Genomic DNA, 15634 nt, shown 5'->3' with positions numbered 1-15634 from the left:
TAAAATTTTAGCTTTTAAAATGATGTATGTTAAAGTAACTTGTTGATTGAATTTAAAGTAAGATCTCGTAAACGGTTAGACTTATAGTTTTAGAAAAGCTTCTCGCCCTTCGAGATATGGCTCAAAAATCGTTTTACTATTATTAAAAAAAAACAGAAAATTTGCAGAGTTTCCATAATAAGACCCCCTTTCAAAAGATTCAAATAGTGAGAGACTGAAGTTTTTATTTCAATGTTTAGAAGTAAAATCATGATTTTGACTTCCAATTTCCCATAAAAGGCGTACTTACCATTATAAATTCTCTAAACCATTCTCTAAGCTCTGGCTCCTTATAAGTTGTGTGCTCTTGTAGGAACTGAATATCCTCATCTCGTAACTGGGGTATGGGGTTCCTTGACATCTTCCTAAACATAGCAAATCTTTAAATTGAAATATTCACTGTGTTAAAGGCTAATAATTTCTGTTCAGCAAGTGATTTTCCCTATTTTCATAAAATATCCTTATGCATAATAGATGTTTATTCTTATGAAATTATAAATAAATGATTATTAAATAGACAAACAGCTTTAAAGTTTTTGTTAGGATGATGTTTTGCAATAATAAAAATTGTATTTTTAAACTGGTTTTAAAGATTGAAAAACACATACAAAACGCCATAAGGAATAAGGAAAATGTTTTTGTAAGGTGACTTTTTATTGGAATCAAGCATTTTGAATTTGAAAAATATATATTTGGGTCAATTAAGATTATAAATGAGATTATTTTTTTATCTAAATGTTTATTTATCATTTGCACCCTTGAAAGCAAGGAAATGTTAAAATGAATGGACTCGAAAAAAAAAAATGATGTTTGATAGTCCAGCCGTCGATAACAGGAACAATAAACACAAACTTTTCCGTCTTCCATTACAAATATTTTAGTTGTTCACACATTAAAAAATATTTTTTTTTTGTAAATTAAATAACAAAATGATTTTCAAACAAAATTCTTACAAATATTTTTTTAATTTTTGTAACTATCCATTTTTTTTAAAGTATAGCCTAAAAAAATAAGAAAATAATTTGCTAGAATAAATTCACACCAATGTTCTAAATGAGTCATATCGGTTTGGGATTCCTAAGAACTTTTTATCAGTTAAAAAACACCTAATAATATTGACAAATTTTACTTGTAACTTGTTTTGAATATTGTAAAAAAAAATGTTTTTCCTATCTGAGTTTCAAGTTTTGTATTTTATATAGTGAATACTGTATATTGTATCTAGTGAGGGTAGTTCCAGAATTCGTATCCAGGTACATTTCTTGTTCAGGTAAATGTCTTTAAGTCTGTAATCATATTTCTGCATTTCTGCCCGTTAAATTTTTCACTTTTCAAGGCAAATAGAAAAAAAAATGTACAAAATTTTGTCAAGGAACACATAGCTCATTATATCCCCTTTACTATATCAGCTTTCTTGGGCAGGATGTTTATTTTGTACGCCACTTTAAAATTATATTCCATCATCTTGTACAAAATGATCTAACATTATAAATAATGGCTGTAGAAGCAATAATAAAAAATGCATTTATTAAAAATCTGTCAACTCTTGTCTTCTAAAAATAGAAACTTTTATGTAAAATCAAATCCACATAAACTTCTTAATATCAATCGCATCAGTACAATTTTACTAAATTTGAGAAATCAGTTATAAAAAAATATATTTAAGAATATTTGGTCTAAAATCTGTGAAACCAAAAAAAAATTGGGGAGGGGTTGTATAAATTGTATGATATGTTTAATAGGATATATAAGTTGGAAGGAATTTTAATGTTAGGGGGAGATTTGAAAACTGCATCAAATTTTGAGGATTTTTATAAAATTCGTTTTTTGTATAATTCTTTATCTAAAAGCGGAAATACTATTTAAGTTAATTAATTTTAATATCTGTGATTGGTGGATTGAAAACTGTCTGCGCTCTGAGAACCCAGTAATAGGGTCGGACTGATTATGACGTAAAAAAAAATAGCTAATGAGATGCCATTATTGACCAATGGTAAAATTTATAGTGGCCTCTCATTGTCTAATTATTTTTTTACGTCATAATCAGTCCGACACTTTTACTGGGTTCGCGCTCTGATTGGAGAAGCTTAAGTGTCGTAAAATTCACCCAATTAGAGCGCAGGTAGCTTCTAATCCACCTATCCTATTGGTCAAAATTAATTAACTTAAATTGTATTTCCGCTTTCAGATAGAGAATTTAACAAAAATCGAATTTTATTTAAAAAAATCCTTAAAATTTGATGCAGATTTCAAATCTCTCCCTAACATTAAAATTCCTTCCAACTTATATATCCTATGGTTTAACTTTTATTAAAATTCAAAATTTAAATTGAGCTCTAGAATTGTAACTTTGCATGACAAATGTTGTATTTTAAATCCGCTCTCTATAAAAAGCCTTGTATTTAGAGATTATGACCTATACCATCAAATCTTTTTTTAAAAATTTATTAAAGTATCTTTACTTTATTTGCATAAGTCGTGAAAAAAAAACTAATACCTCGTGAAAGGTATTTGCATAAATTCTTAATAAATCGGCAAAGTGTCATTTTTTTCTTTTTTGGTGCATTTTGATTTCTTGTTTTCTTCTACTTAATAATTACTTCTTTTGATTAAAAAGGTAAAATTGGTCATAACAAATAATTAATTGTATAAGTAAATTATTTCTATTCATCGTATTATGATGATGTAGATATATGAAAAATTTAGGTTAATTTTTAAATGTTTTTTTGTTTAAACGGAAACAAGTTTGAAAGATTTTGAACATCAAATTGCGGATAATTTTGCAGCGATCTTGTGAACAGCTGTAGATTTTAAATCTAGGGTTCATAAGAACACGATTCACTTGTTTAAAAGCGAAGCTTTTCTATAATTAGGGTAGGTCCGTCCTTTCGTAACGGATAGCTCTTATCGTTAATTCGCATGTTGGAATAGTTCTCTCGATTTCAGATTTGTCATGGCGATTCCTGTAGTGGTTAGGTATGAATAAGAAAGCGTTTCAGAGCTTCGCTTCTATGGATGTCGTCATCCTTTTTAGAAAAAAATTTATTTTAGATTTTGAGATATATCTGGTTTAAATCCTGTGAATGTCTAGTTCTTATCAAAACTGTAAAGAGAAGGAAAAGTATTTATATAATATTACTTTTAAACTTCTGTAAAAAATGTTTCTTACACTGTGCGCCTTAGTCAAATCAAGTCGTTTATATTGTTCATCTTAATAATTTTACCAAAATTAGTTCTCTTTCTCACATAGAAAAATTATATCCAAATTAGTTAAAAATAAGTTGAATAATCTGTAAGTTTAATGCAATTATTTGAAGGGGGAAAAAATCCTTGAATTGCCTTAGGATAGGCGTGTTCCAATAATCGTTGATGAGGCCAGACACTCCATTATTACCATCATCACATCAATCTTATCATTGCTTTTTGCAGACTTTACAACTTATATTTCCAAGGTACTAATAATGGTCTTATTATGTCTATATTATATATTTGACAGTACTTTTGTATTAAGGAACATATCTTTGCAAGTTGTCCGATCTTCTTTACAAATTAAGGCTATAATGGACGAGGCTGTAATGAGACAAGGTATTTTAGAATTCAGGTTTTAATTAGATACACACGGAAAGGACATTTGAAAAGAGAAAATTGACAGCTAAACTCAGACAGATTAAATATAAAGTAAAGTATGCAAAAATTTACTGAAAGAACAATTATTTGATAAAAAACATGCTATACAAATGAATGTATTACTCTAAATGGACAGACAACATAATTTGTCCAATTTAAAGGAATTCCTAGCACGAAAATTATACATTTATTTTTCTAGCAGTGAACAGCTTTCCGCTTCATGATAGTACATTTTTATTTTCGTGGAAAACTGGATATAACACGATGCTACACATAATTTTTCAGTATAGCTGAGAACCGGTTCTAATCCATTGGATATTAATTGGTTTCGTAGCTTTTTCTTAATATTTAGAAATGATTCTAGCGATGGATATCTGAACGATGTAATTTACCCTAAAATAAACTTTAACCTTAGAATTTGAATTATTTGATAGCTGTTTTTTTGTATATGATCAAATGGAAAAAATTGTCCTATAACAGTTAGCACTTTCTAACAAATAATGTATTCGGATTGTTTCTACTCTGTGTTCCCATTGCACTGGTTCAATTAAGGGCTAAGGGATATTAATTTGTTACCTTTTGGCAAGCATTGCACATTTCCATTTCATCGACATCGTCGACAATGTCGCGAAAGACGAAAATTTGAAAGCTTCTTTTTTGCTGAAATAAAAACAAATAATTAATTGTTGTTTCTGTTTAATTTTAAACTTTCTTGCACGATAAGCCACCATTTTTGGAGCACGCTCCGAAGCAAATTGTTAAGAATTAAACCAACTAATCCCCCTCGCTCTCTTTGGTTGATATACCCATTATGCATGCGCATAAAAAACGGGTATGGAAAAAAATATATGCACTAATTTATATTTGATCTTTGTTTATCATTTTTGTCACGTATACTTGCCCTTTAGCTTTAAAGAGAAATAATTTCTACAATAATTACTACTGTAGAATAAAAACATCCTTGAATTTTAGTCTTTGTTTATTGCGTTATTCTTAAAAAGTAGATTGCAGTTGTTAATTCTAAAAATAGCTGGGTTGAAATAAAGATGTATACTCACTTCTGCTAAATGTAGCACATTTTTAAATCATTATAACTGAATATCATTCATAGACGTCCAAGGGGGGGGGGGTAATGGGGTGATTTACCCCCCCCCCCCCATTTAAAATTTACCCCTACCCTGGGGGTATTTACCCCCCCAAACAATTTTGGAGGGGGTAAATACCCCCCCAAAATAAAAAATCTCTAACAAAAAAAAATTTTGCGCGCTTCGCGCGCATTTTTAATACTAAATATTTAATAAAATTTAAATTACCCCTGCCAACAGATTTCAGGGGGGTAATTACCCCCCCCCCCCCCAGCAACTTTTACCCCCGGGGTAAAAATTTTGGGGGGGTAAAAAAAATTTGCGGCGCGATTCGCGCGCCATTTTACCCCCCCAAAAAACGAATTACCCCGCCCTTAAAAAAATTTTACCCCTCCCCAAAAAGAGCTTGGCCGCCCCTGATATCATTATTACAGTAAAAAAAAACTGACCACTTTCCTTCACTCCCCTTCACCTTTGTTTTTTCCTATTTTTTTATTTCTTTTTTTGCAAAATGCCACACGTAGCAAATATGCAGAAGTTAATGCACACCATTAATAAAACAGAAACAGATTGATTGCTATGTTTATAATAATCATTATGAAATATTCCTGCTAAAAACAAAATCCGCAGTGTGACAAAATTATTTGATTAAATAAATTTTATATAAAAAAAAGATTTTAGTTTCAATGTCCAATAACAAAATAAAAATTTTGGACGGTCACTCATATTGCACCAGGACTGGGAAGAATATTTTTGATGATTATTATTTTAAGTTAGGATAAGGAAGGGTTAAAAGAGTCTCTTAAGAACCCCTTTGAATTAGAGGGTGTGCATGCATGGCTATAAATAAGGTGGAATTTGTTCCACTGGCAAGAAATTTTGGTTTTTTGATAACCCGTTTACCCCATCCCTTATCCTCCTTCCCCACTCTCGCTTTCATTACAAAATTCTTCCATCCAATCTTAACAACGCTACTCAATAATATAGCTCACCAAATTTACACTCATTTAGCTCTTTATTTTAAATTTTAAGTATAAAAATATCGTTTTCGGCTATTCCTTGGCCGATTTAGGCTTTTAATTATATCCTGTCCGAGACAAATTTAGATCCGTTGACTAATCAAAAATCGGTTCAGTTAGAGGTGTACCCAACGTCTCATTTTATTGCTACCCAAAGTCTTATAACTACGTTGCAATTATATAAGAAACCCTAAATTAAGTTTAACAAAAGGAGTATACTACACATTTAAATCACGCCCCCTCCGCGTGGTTTAGTTTGGCACTAGTTTGTTAACAACCATAAATAAAATTATTTTTCAGAACTAAAAATATAAAGTGGGGGGGGGGATGGTCAATACATAGAAATAAGAAAAAAGCAACATATGTATATAATAAACTTGCGACTGGCATCTAGGGGCTCTGTATTAAAGGTCTTGAACAAAAAAGATAACTCAATCAATTACGTAGTAGTTGAAATCTTAAGCTTCAGACAAAAATAAACCTTACTTATTCATAGCTTAAAATAAGTCAGAACATTGATATGAAAAAAAAACAACTTGAACTTGTAATTTGATATCTGGACATAAACACTTCTAAGAATGCTACGAATATGATTATAAAAGAAAAAGCAAAAAAAAATTATTTTAATAATGACCTCATAGTTTAGACACTATATTATTCTGCAGAAGATTGTAAAAACTAGATTTCATATTTTCGTGACTTTGAAGAAGCAGAATGATAATTTGGAAATTGCAATATTTTTTGGAAACAATTCAGAGAAAAGCATAACCATACAATCTTTGTTCAATCAGATAAAACAAGGGCGTAGAAATATATATTTTTTTAAAATCTGCTTAAAGGGGTTGGGCATCCATTAGCGGCTTATTGCGGCTGCTAAGCTAGTAAAATGAGTTCTATATTATATAGAATATTAGGGTATAGTCTCTTTCGTGGCAACGTCTTTTAAGGGCCGTTTCGTCGTATTTTCACTGTAGCTTTTGGTAGGTTATTTTAGGTTAGGTGATTGCCCCGCAGGGTTAAGCAATTGGCACCGCTGGGTTAGAGCCCCCGCAATGGCTAGAAATATGAAAAAAGCTACTGTGAAAATACGATGTAACGCCCCTTTAGAGGCGTTGCCATAAAAGGGACTATACCCGAATATTCTTCTATCTCTACTATCTATATTATATATGATATAGAATATTACCATGATGAAGAGTCTATGCTGTCTATAGAATAATAAGAGAATGTTGGAGTGCCAATATCAGAGGCTGTATCATCAGAGCTTGATCCTAAAAATAATAAATATTAACTAAAAAAAATCATATGCAAAAAAAATATGGCGTTACCTGCCATTAATTTGATTTTATCTCTCGTAAAATAATGAAGTCATGTTAAAAATTTCAAAAGTCAGGTATAAATTTCAACCAATTAGTCTAATTGTTTGTACCTTAAAATAACTTAAACGGCTTGAACAAACTATAGACATATCCTCTTAGAGCTTTTTTCGTTTAGATCAGAAGGCCAGTACAAACATCATGAAAAAAAACTTCGTATAATACCAAATTAAACATCATTTGTGCGTAAAAAAGGTACCTGTCATTTTAAAGGGTTTTTTACAGTCTACACATGCCTTTAAAACTTCTTCCACAACACTGAAAGAAAACATATAATTAGATATTTGAATTTATTGTTCATATTATAGATGCAGTCTATTTCAGACAAATTGAAAATAAATTATTGCACAGCTTATGTATATAATTGTTTTTGTTTAATTATATTTGGCATTTGCACTGCACTGCTTCAGTTTGACCGAGTTATTCTTTTTTCCAGATTTCATGTGATTGAAAATAAATGCATTTAAAAGCATTACCATCAACAAATAAAAGTGTTCATATACACACGTTTATAAAAACTAATATTAAAAATAAATAGATATAGATATCTTGAAGTCCTTGAAATATTTAATTGGACATTGGACTGTTAATTACACTGTCTCCCAAGTTTTTTTTTACTTTCTTAGCACAAGGTTAGCTTAAGATTAGAATAATACTTAATCTTGATTAGATTGTATAAAGTACCAGTATTCAAACCAACCCACTTAACGTCCGAATCAAATTAAAAAACAACTATGCTTTTTTGACTATTTATATTCCAATGCACACACAAAATCACACACATTTCTTTCCAAATGCTGGCCACACCCACAAACAAACAAACAAACCACACACACACACACACACAGAAAAAACGGGTTAAATACACATAGTATGATACCACTGGCAAATTTATATAAAAATCTGCACTTAAACCAATTGCAAATGTACACAAAGTCAAGGATTTTTACAAAGGCAAACAACGATTTTTTGCGCAGTTCCGTTATGTTACTTTTTTTATGTAATTTTTGTGATTTTTTTTCTGCTAGTAACCTCTCCACAAGCCGACTTTCAACCTAATTTTAGCCACAGAAAAAACAGTCATTGTCAAGGGTTAAATAACTAAGAACATACACATACAAAGCAATCAAAAAAATCATGGCACAGGAGCAGACAAAACGCCTCTAAATGTAAGTGTAGATCAAGGGTTACATAAAAATGATGACAGAACATCTTAGTAGAATTTTTAACCTTGAACGTCTACTTATGGAAGCAAAGACGTTCAGTTTTGTAGGCTATAACAAATAAATATACGCAAAAGTTGGTATTTGCATAGGTAAGCTAAACCCCCTTTTTAAATAAAGTTTGCAACCCTTCAACACCCCAAATCAAATCCTTGATAGGCAAGTTAGTATTTTTCTTTCAAAAAGTTTGAGAGCCAATCTTTTTTTGAAGTATGTATTACAAGCAGCTACGCCCCTAGATGCCTGAAGGGGAACATGAGGTAAAGGGGGAGGAAGTCGCCTCCCCCTCTTCAATTTGAGTTTTAAGAAGAAAAATTTTAGAACAGTTTGGGGTAATTTAATGTTTTTCTAGGTGTGAATTTTTTTAGGAGGGTGGAAGCACTCTCCCCCAAAATATTTATAAACCTACACTGGACCTATAAGAATCTATATTTTATAGGAGAATCATATCGGTTCAGCGGATAGCAAAATCGTTTGGTAAGACAGACGCACAGAAATTCTGTTACTTTTATATAAGGAAAATTAAATTCTTACCCTTTTTTCTTTATATATTGTTTTAATCCAAAAGTTGTTAGCCGCGTCTAAAGTAATTATCCTCAAGATCTTATTCTTACTGATGATACTTTTATAGTTGTATTGGTCAATTTTCTCCAATGTTATATCTTCTGAAAATATTTATATTCGATGCATTATATTAAACTTTTATTATATTCATAATAACATTTAGCAAACCTTTGCACTAATCCAGAGGACATGTCGATTATTTAAAATTTACGCGTAAAACTTTTAAAAACATTTGGTTTTAAGTTTTTTTTTTATAAAATAATACTATCAAATTATGAAAACTTTAATATAAGTTTTCAATATATTAAAGTAGCCGTGCTACTACCATTTAATGAACATATACATATAATCTTATTTGATATAAACTAAACATGGTAAGATTTCTGTGTACGCCTCTGACCATAGCTCACCATAAATCCTTGTAAAATGCATCTTTTTCTTTTCAAACTTTTCTTTTTTAGCTTGGAATACTTGGATGGAGTTTGCCCAAGGGACAATAGAAAGTCTTATCTTTATTTAGTGCTGTACCACAACAAAATATGCTTCGTGTTTTCGAATATTTTCTAATTTTGGCCTGATCTGTATGTCCGTATTATTGCAATTAAAAATAGTCCTAGAGAATTCAATGATTATTTTTTATCTAGTTCCTAGTAGATCATTAGAACCATAAACTCATAGGGAGCGTAAAACTCAACAGTCATAATAAGAAAGTTAGAACGACGACCATTTTAAAGGAATTTATTATTACATAATCATTATTTAGAGTTGAAATCTAGATTGGTGACATAGCAAATAGTCATGATATCTTTAAAGGACTGCCTAAACAGTTATTATGACATTTTTACTGAAAATTTTGAGTAAATAGTTTTCAAACCTGCACTGCTAATATTATTTTATAGCTTGTTTTATTTTAATTACCTTAGGCAATGCTTAAAGTTTAAACATTTTTTCCTTTTTGATGAAAAATAACAACTGAAAACCAACTTATCAAACCCATCAGAAAGATAGAAGGAAGTTGAAAAGTATCATAAAAAATATTTGTAACTATACATCTTATTTTTACATTAAAAACGCGACTTTGTCTCCATTCTCCCTGCAACAGACTACAAACTTTCATAAGAAGATAGATTAACTTTAAATTGTAAAGTACTATTTCATAACTCATTTTCCTGTAGTATCCCAACAATATTTAGTGAACCACAAATATCCCCTTAACCTATATCTCCTCCCGCCTAAGTGCTATTAAAATGTTTTCCTTTAAAGGAGGTATGAAATAATAAAGAACAAGGGAAAGGCAAGTTTCAATATTAACCAAAAAGACTCTTTCTACATAGTTTTTTTTTTGTCTAACACCTCCTGTATTAAGTTTAACCTTACCTAAAACAGTTTAATTCAATAAATGCACCATTATTTTCATAAAAACTTACATGACTCCTGTTCCTTTTAAAAAACTAATCCCCCCCCCCCCCTCCCCCATTAATTATTTTTTTAAATAAAAGAAACGGGGTGGTGAAGAGTGCTGTTCGAGATTTTATAGGAATAATTCTTTTACAATAAAGATCGTAATAAGAAATCATGCCATTTTTAAAGAGTTAAAGTAGAATGATCATTATTTTCATTTTATGTTCTATAAACATATTAGACATTTTGTAAAATTTATTTATTTACTTTTGCATACTGATAGCAAAATTTCATTTGAACATTTTATGGCGAAAGAAATATTGCTTAAATCACTAGATAAGTCTCATTTGAAAGATTGGATTTCATAGTTTAAAAAGATTCAGGAAAAAAAATTTACGAATTTTCTGTACTATCCACTTATGTTTGTTAGTGGAATTTACAGACAAAGCCAATAAAGGTTCAATGCTTCTTCCAGAATTAATATGTCTAATACAATTATGTCTGTGAACTGGAACTTTAAATAGAGCGTGGCAGCCGCCATTTTTTTATATTGAAGAAAAAACATCAGCTGTTAAATTAAAAATTGGGTTGAACTCAGGTGACTATAGATTTGGCAGTTTCTTATTTTGACGATTTTTTTGTGGTAACTGTAACTGCGGATTGTTAACAAATAGATATTAATTGGAAGGACGGTTGCATCATGTTATAAAAACTGCGAATGAATTTAAATGCGGCTGTAGCTTCCGAGCGCTGTTTTGGAAGGTACAAACAAGGAAAATTTGCATTGAAACTAATTTTTGCAGATAAAAACAAATCTAATTATAACCATAAAAAATATCAGGCAAACAAACCTTGGAGCAACAAAATTAAGACGATAGATTTTGGATTCTAAAATGACAAAAATTTATTTGTAAAGAAGGTGTCCTAACTTTTGTGATTTTTTATACATAGCTAGTCTAGTGTTTTAAGTAAGCAGAAGATTTAAAATATCCAAAGAAAATTTAGATATGCAATCGATTTTTTTGTAGAAATCTAATTTTTGAAGTAATTTAATTTCTTAAAATTAAGTTGTTTTTAAGGTACTACAACGCAACAAAAAAAGAAGAAAATTGCCATTATGAACAAAAATTGTAAGATCTTTAATTTGACACTTTACTTTTTGAATTCTGTTGAGTAATTTTAAAAAAAATCTATTTTGTTGAACCCTTTTTAATCAAAACTTTGAACTTTCGGAGCTTGTCACGAATGGGTTAAAAAATAACAAAAGTTAGGACACGTTCTTTTATCATTTGTGAGAAAATTTACACACGCTTATTTTGTTCCATACAATCTTGATCAAACCTTAACATTTTAAATTTAAGGAAACCAATGGTAAAACTTTGGGGGGAGTATTATTCACAGTGTATTGTCCCATCACTCTCTGGTTTTTAAAAACTGACAACAATATTTCTTGTCGATGTATGTATACTATAGTGGGGCAAACACAAGAATAAATAAAGTGTAGTTTCGAGTTTCGCCACTGACTAGGAACTTTAGTTTTGGTTCATATCAGACATATTAAATCACCTTTACTGGTTTCGTTTAAAATACAAGATGGATTTTTTTTGTACAGATCTACTTATTATTTCGTGGATTATAACATTGTGCCTTACTGTCACAAGAATCGCTAGCTATATACAAAACCAAAAGGATAAATTATTCATTCCACTAATCTATGTTATGTCGCTATCATCTACTCGATTTTATATTTATCCATGTCGGAATTAATCCAATCTTCATAAGGGTGCATTTTCTGATATTTTATGAAAAACTACATAATCTAGGATTTGGATAACACCTCCCTCACGTCACATCTACAAAAGTGGTATTTTCACAAAAAAAAACGAATTTTACATAACCACCAGTGAATTTTGCAAAGCAATTTTTGGACAGCAATTCAAACTAGTTATTTCCTCAGTTTTGAGATCCTCTAAATGTAATTTTTTTTTCAAATGAGTTACCGCATTCCATTCTGGAATTCGCGTTAGGCAAAACAGATGATTTGTTTCATCAAGAACTCCAAACGAGTGACTAATTAAATATTGCTTAAATATAGTTAACTTATATATAGATTGATATCTCTGGGGATGGTTGATAATAATATGGGGCCAGACCTTACAAGTAGATCCCAAGACACTAACATCCCAACTATTGGAGACAACTAACCACTTTGATTCCACGCCATTTGTCTGTAAATACTAACTTTGATTGTAATGGGTCGCGTATGTTTTGGGCCAAGCCATTTCTCCTACTATTTCTATTAATTTCGCGCATCTGACATAGCAGTAGTAGGTAAAACTTTTAACGTCTTTAGCTATGATGTGAAAGTGCCGAGGTTTGAGCCCATCATCTTTCCAACTGCGAGCAGATTTAAAATAGCTAGCTTACAGGAATACAATCTTGTATTATATAAAATCTTTCAAAGCTAAACGTGAGGGGAAAAAACTAGGCCTTATTCTAAAATACACAAGAAAAGAAATCCCAGTAGCTTATTCTTGATTTACGCTAACAATTATTTCAAGTTCAAGTAAATTTATAACTAAAGTAAAATAACCTGCGACCGTGGCTCAACACGTAGCGCATCCGCTCGTCGTCGGAAAGGTGATAGGTTCGAATCTCGGTCCGACACCGCGTCATAACTAAAGACGTTAAAATGGTTCCTACTGCTGCTATGTCAGGTGCGCGACATAAATAGTTAGAGTAGGGGGAATGCCTTGGCCCAAAACAGGCGCAACTCACTACCATGTACAGTTAGGACTTCTCAGACAAAGGTCGTGCAATCAAAGGGTTGGTTGTCTGATGGGCAAATGGACGCTTTACACCGCAATCATAGGGCTTAGGGCTGACAACCCTATCCCATATCCAGAAACAGAAACAGAAACACTGACAAATTGTCAGCGGCCTATGCTCCCCCCCTGTTGAGTGAAAAAGGCTTGTTACTGTTGTTACAATCTTAAAATGGCTAAAAGTTGGAAAAAGAAACTATATTTGAGAAAAACTAGCCAATGCATACTTTCAGTTTCGCCCCTTTTGTGTAAACGCCACAAAAGTTTTAAATTTGCATTCTTGATAAATATTAAAAATTTGTCATATTACACCAAGTGGATATGAAAATGGCAGATGGATTTATCTGCATCTTAACATTCTCCTGCTACAAAATATATAATTGTGCACGATAATAATGAGGAGAGGGGGATAAAACTATGCCAATTACCCTAGCTTCCAATATATTCTTTTATTTAACTAATGAGTAATAAAACTCTATATAAAAGTAAAATAGTATGATTTTGATTCATGTACAATGAACATTATTTAGGATTCTTTGAAAACATATAACAAAGGAAAGAAAGATTAATTAATCATTTTCATTCTGTTTGATTAGTTTTTTTTTTGATTAATTCATATTTCTATAAATGTACTTATAGTAAACTATGTATATGAAATACCAAGTTAACATTAATATATAAATACTTCACATCTTACAAAATGATTCTCACACTCTTTTCAAGAAAAAAAATATTCTTTACGATTGTTTATGATGGGTTATAATGGTTTGTATTCCCTTATCCAGAGGTAACTGCAGACAATTTTATCATGCCCTTCCCTTTTAACCCATTCAATGTCTTCAGCCTGACCCTTTTCATATTTTTGATGGGTTAAACTCCAAAATCACAAAAAAAGTTTGGTTGTTTTGTCAGATTTCAATTTCAGTTTATTTTACAAGTAAAGTTATTTTTGACCTGAAGCATAAGTAATAGCTGGTTTCATCGGGTTGTTTTCATGGATGTTTTGGGATTGTATCCTGCAATCATTTTTAACCATCCTTTTTTCTCCCAAAGACTAAGGTCCAAGAAACATTTGCATCAAGTTTGTTTGAGTAAATAATTATTTTTACAATATGAAAAATTCTATATAGGTGAAACAATGGTCTTTTTAACGATTAGAATTTAATATGCATATTAGTAAGATCCTAACTTCATGATAAAACAAAATCTTGTTAACCATATTTTTTCCATTGGTTTTATTGTGGAAACAACTTGTTGATGAGGCATAACTTTATGCCTGAGGGAAAATTTTATGAGAAGTAGGACACAATTGATTTTTACTGGATAATAACAATATTTTTGCATTAATCAAATTTTAGAGACTGTTTTTTGCCATTGTACTAAATAGCACAAACTTTAGGTTATTTAATTTGCATTTTAATTGTGATTTTAGAGGATTATATGAAGTTTTAAAATTAAATTTGAGATATTATTTTTCCGGTATGGCTTCAACTTTGATTAATTTCTACTGAATCAATTCCCTGTAAGGCCACGAGGACCCAACAAAACAAATACAAACTTTTTAATATTCATTTTAGAAATATGCAAAAACAAAATCTGATTAGTAAATATTCTTTCATTTTAAATTCCAAAATTATTTCACGGTAAAAATAGTTTTTACAAAAAGTGGGGAGATGTCAATGAAATGTTTGAAACAGTGTAAAAAGGGAAAGGTTAAACTAAGTTTTACGGCAATATTCTTTTCAGAAAGTTGTAGCAAATATTCTTCTTGACTAATAGTTACCTCAAGTAATGAAAACAATTATCCAAACAAATCTTAAAGTAGCCATAATATTATGCTTCACATTCTTTATATGCAATGCCTATGTAAATCTGTTTGAAACAATATTCTAAAAACCTAAGTAAAATGGCTGCAGTGCTCGGCAGCTGTTGTTTGACTCATAGCATTGAAAATATATGGCTGGATAAAAGATTTAAGTTGATTAAGAACCCACAAATTTGACAGATATATGTATGCATGTGCCTTAAAATTAACTTTTGGTACCATTGTTTGTTGAAATAGGTTAAAGAACAAAGGACTATTCAACAATTTTTTTCCAAACTTGTTTCAACATAAAACTTTAAATCTAAAATTTTCATATTCTCTACATGACTAATACTAATCTAGCAAATCTAAAGAAACCATTTTGAAAATTACAACTATAAATAACCTCAACACTTAAAACTTGTCAAAAGTAGATAAATGATTTGGCATAAACTCTGAAGAAAATTGTAAGTGCGACTTACTTAAAAATAACTTGGCGTACATCAAGTATACAAATTAATATTTCTTTGTTGCATAAAACTTACTAAAAATAATCCAAATGTAAATAATATTTTCCTCTAGATGTCAGGATAAGATTAGTTTTGATGCATTAGATGTAATAGAAAAATGATGTATGCCTTTACGTTTTTGTTTCATAATTAAAAACTTTT

General features: G+C 30.5%; 1 protein-coding gene across 2 annotated transcripts in view; it reads right to left on the bottom strand.

The window, feature by feature from the left end:
- The window catches only part of LOC145318096 (neuron-specific calcium-binding protein hippocalcin-like), a 40126-nt gene extending 31090 nt beyond the window's left edge, over nucleotides 1-9036 (bottom strand). For both annotated transcript variants that reach the window (XM_080159442.1, XM_080159441.1), the window contains exons 1-5: nucleotides 8904-9036; nucleotides 7346-7404; nucleotides 6957-7041; nucleotides 4243-4326; nucleotides 290-404 (exon numbers count right to left, since the gene is read on the bottom strand). In XM_080159442.1, coding sequence (XP_080015568.1) covers nucleotides 290-404; nucleotides 4243-4326; nucleotides 6957-7041; nucleotides 7346-7352 — 291 coding nt within the window. In that variant the 5' untranslated portion in view covers nucleotides 7353-7404; nucleotides 8904-9036. The remainder of the gene's footprint in view (nucleotides 1-289; nucleotides 405-4242; nucleotides 4327-6956; nucleotides 7042-7345; nucleotides 7405-8903) is intronic.
- Between the last annotated feature and the right edge of the window lie 6598 nt (nucleotides 9037-15634).

The sequence above is a fragment of the Acartia tonsa genome, chromosome 4 (assembly GCF_053477335.1).
Source record: "Acartia tonsa isolate MP-2025a chromosome 4, ASM5347733v1, whole genome shotgun sequence".
Lineage (NCBI taxonomy): Eukaryota > Metazoa > Arthropoda > Copepoda > Calanoida > Acartiidae > Acartia > Acartia tonsa.
The sequence above is the reverse complement of the archived record's forward strand: the minus strand, read 5'-3'. Positions and strand labels throughout refer to the sequence as shown.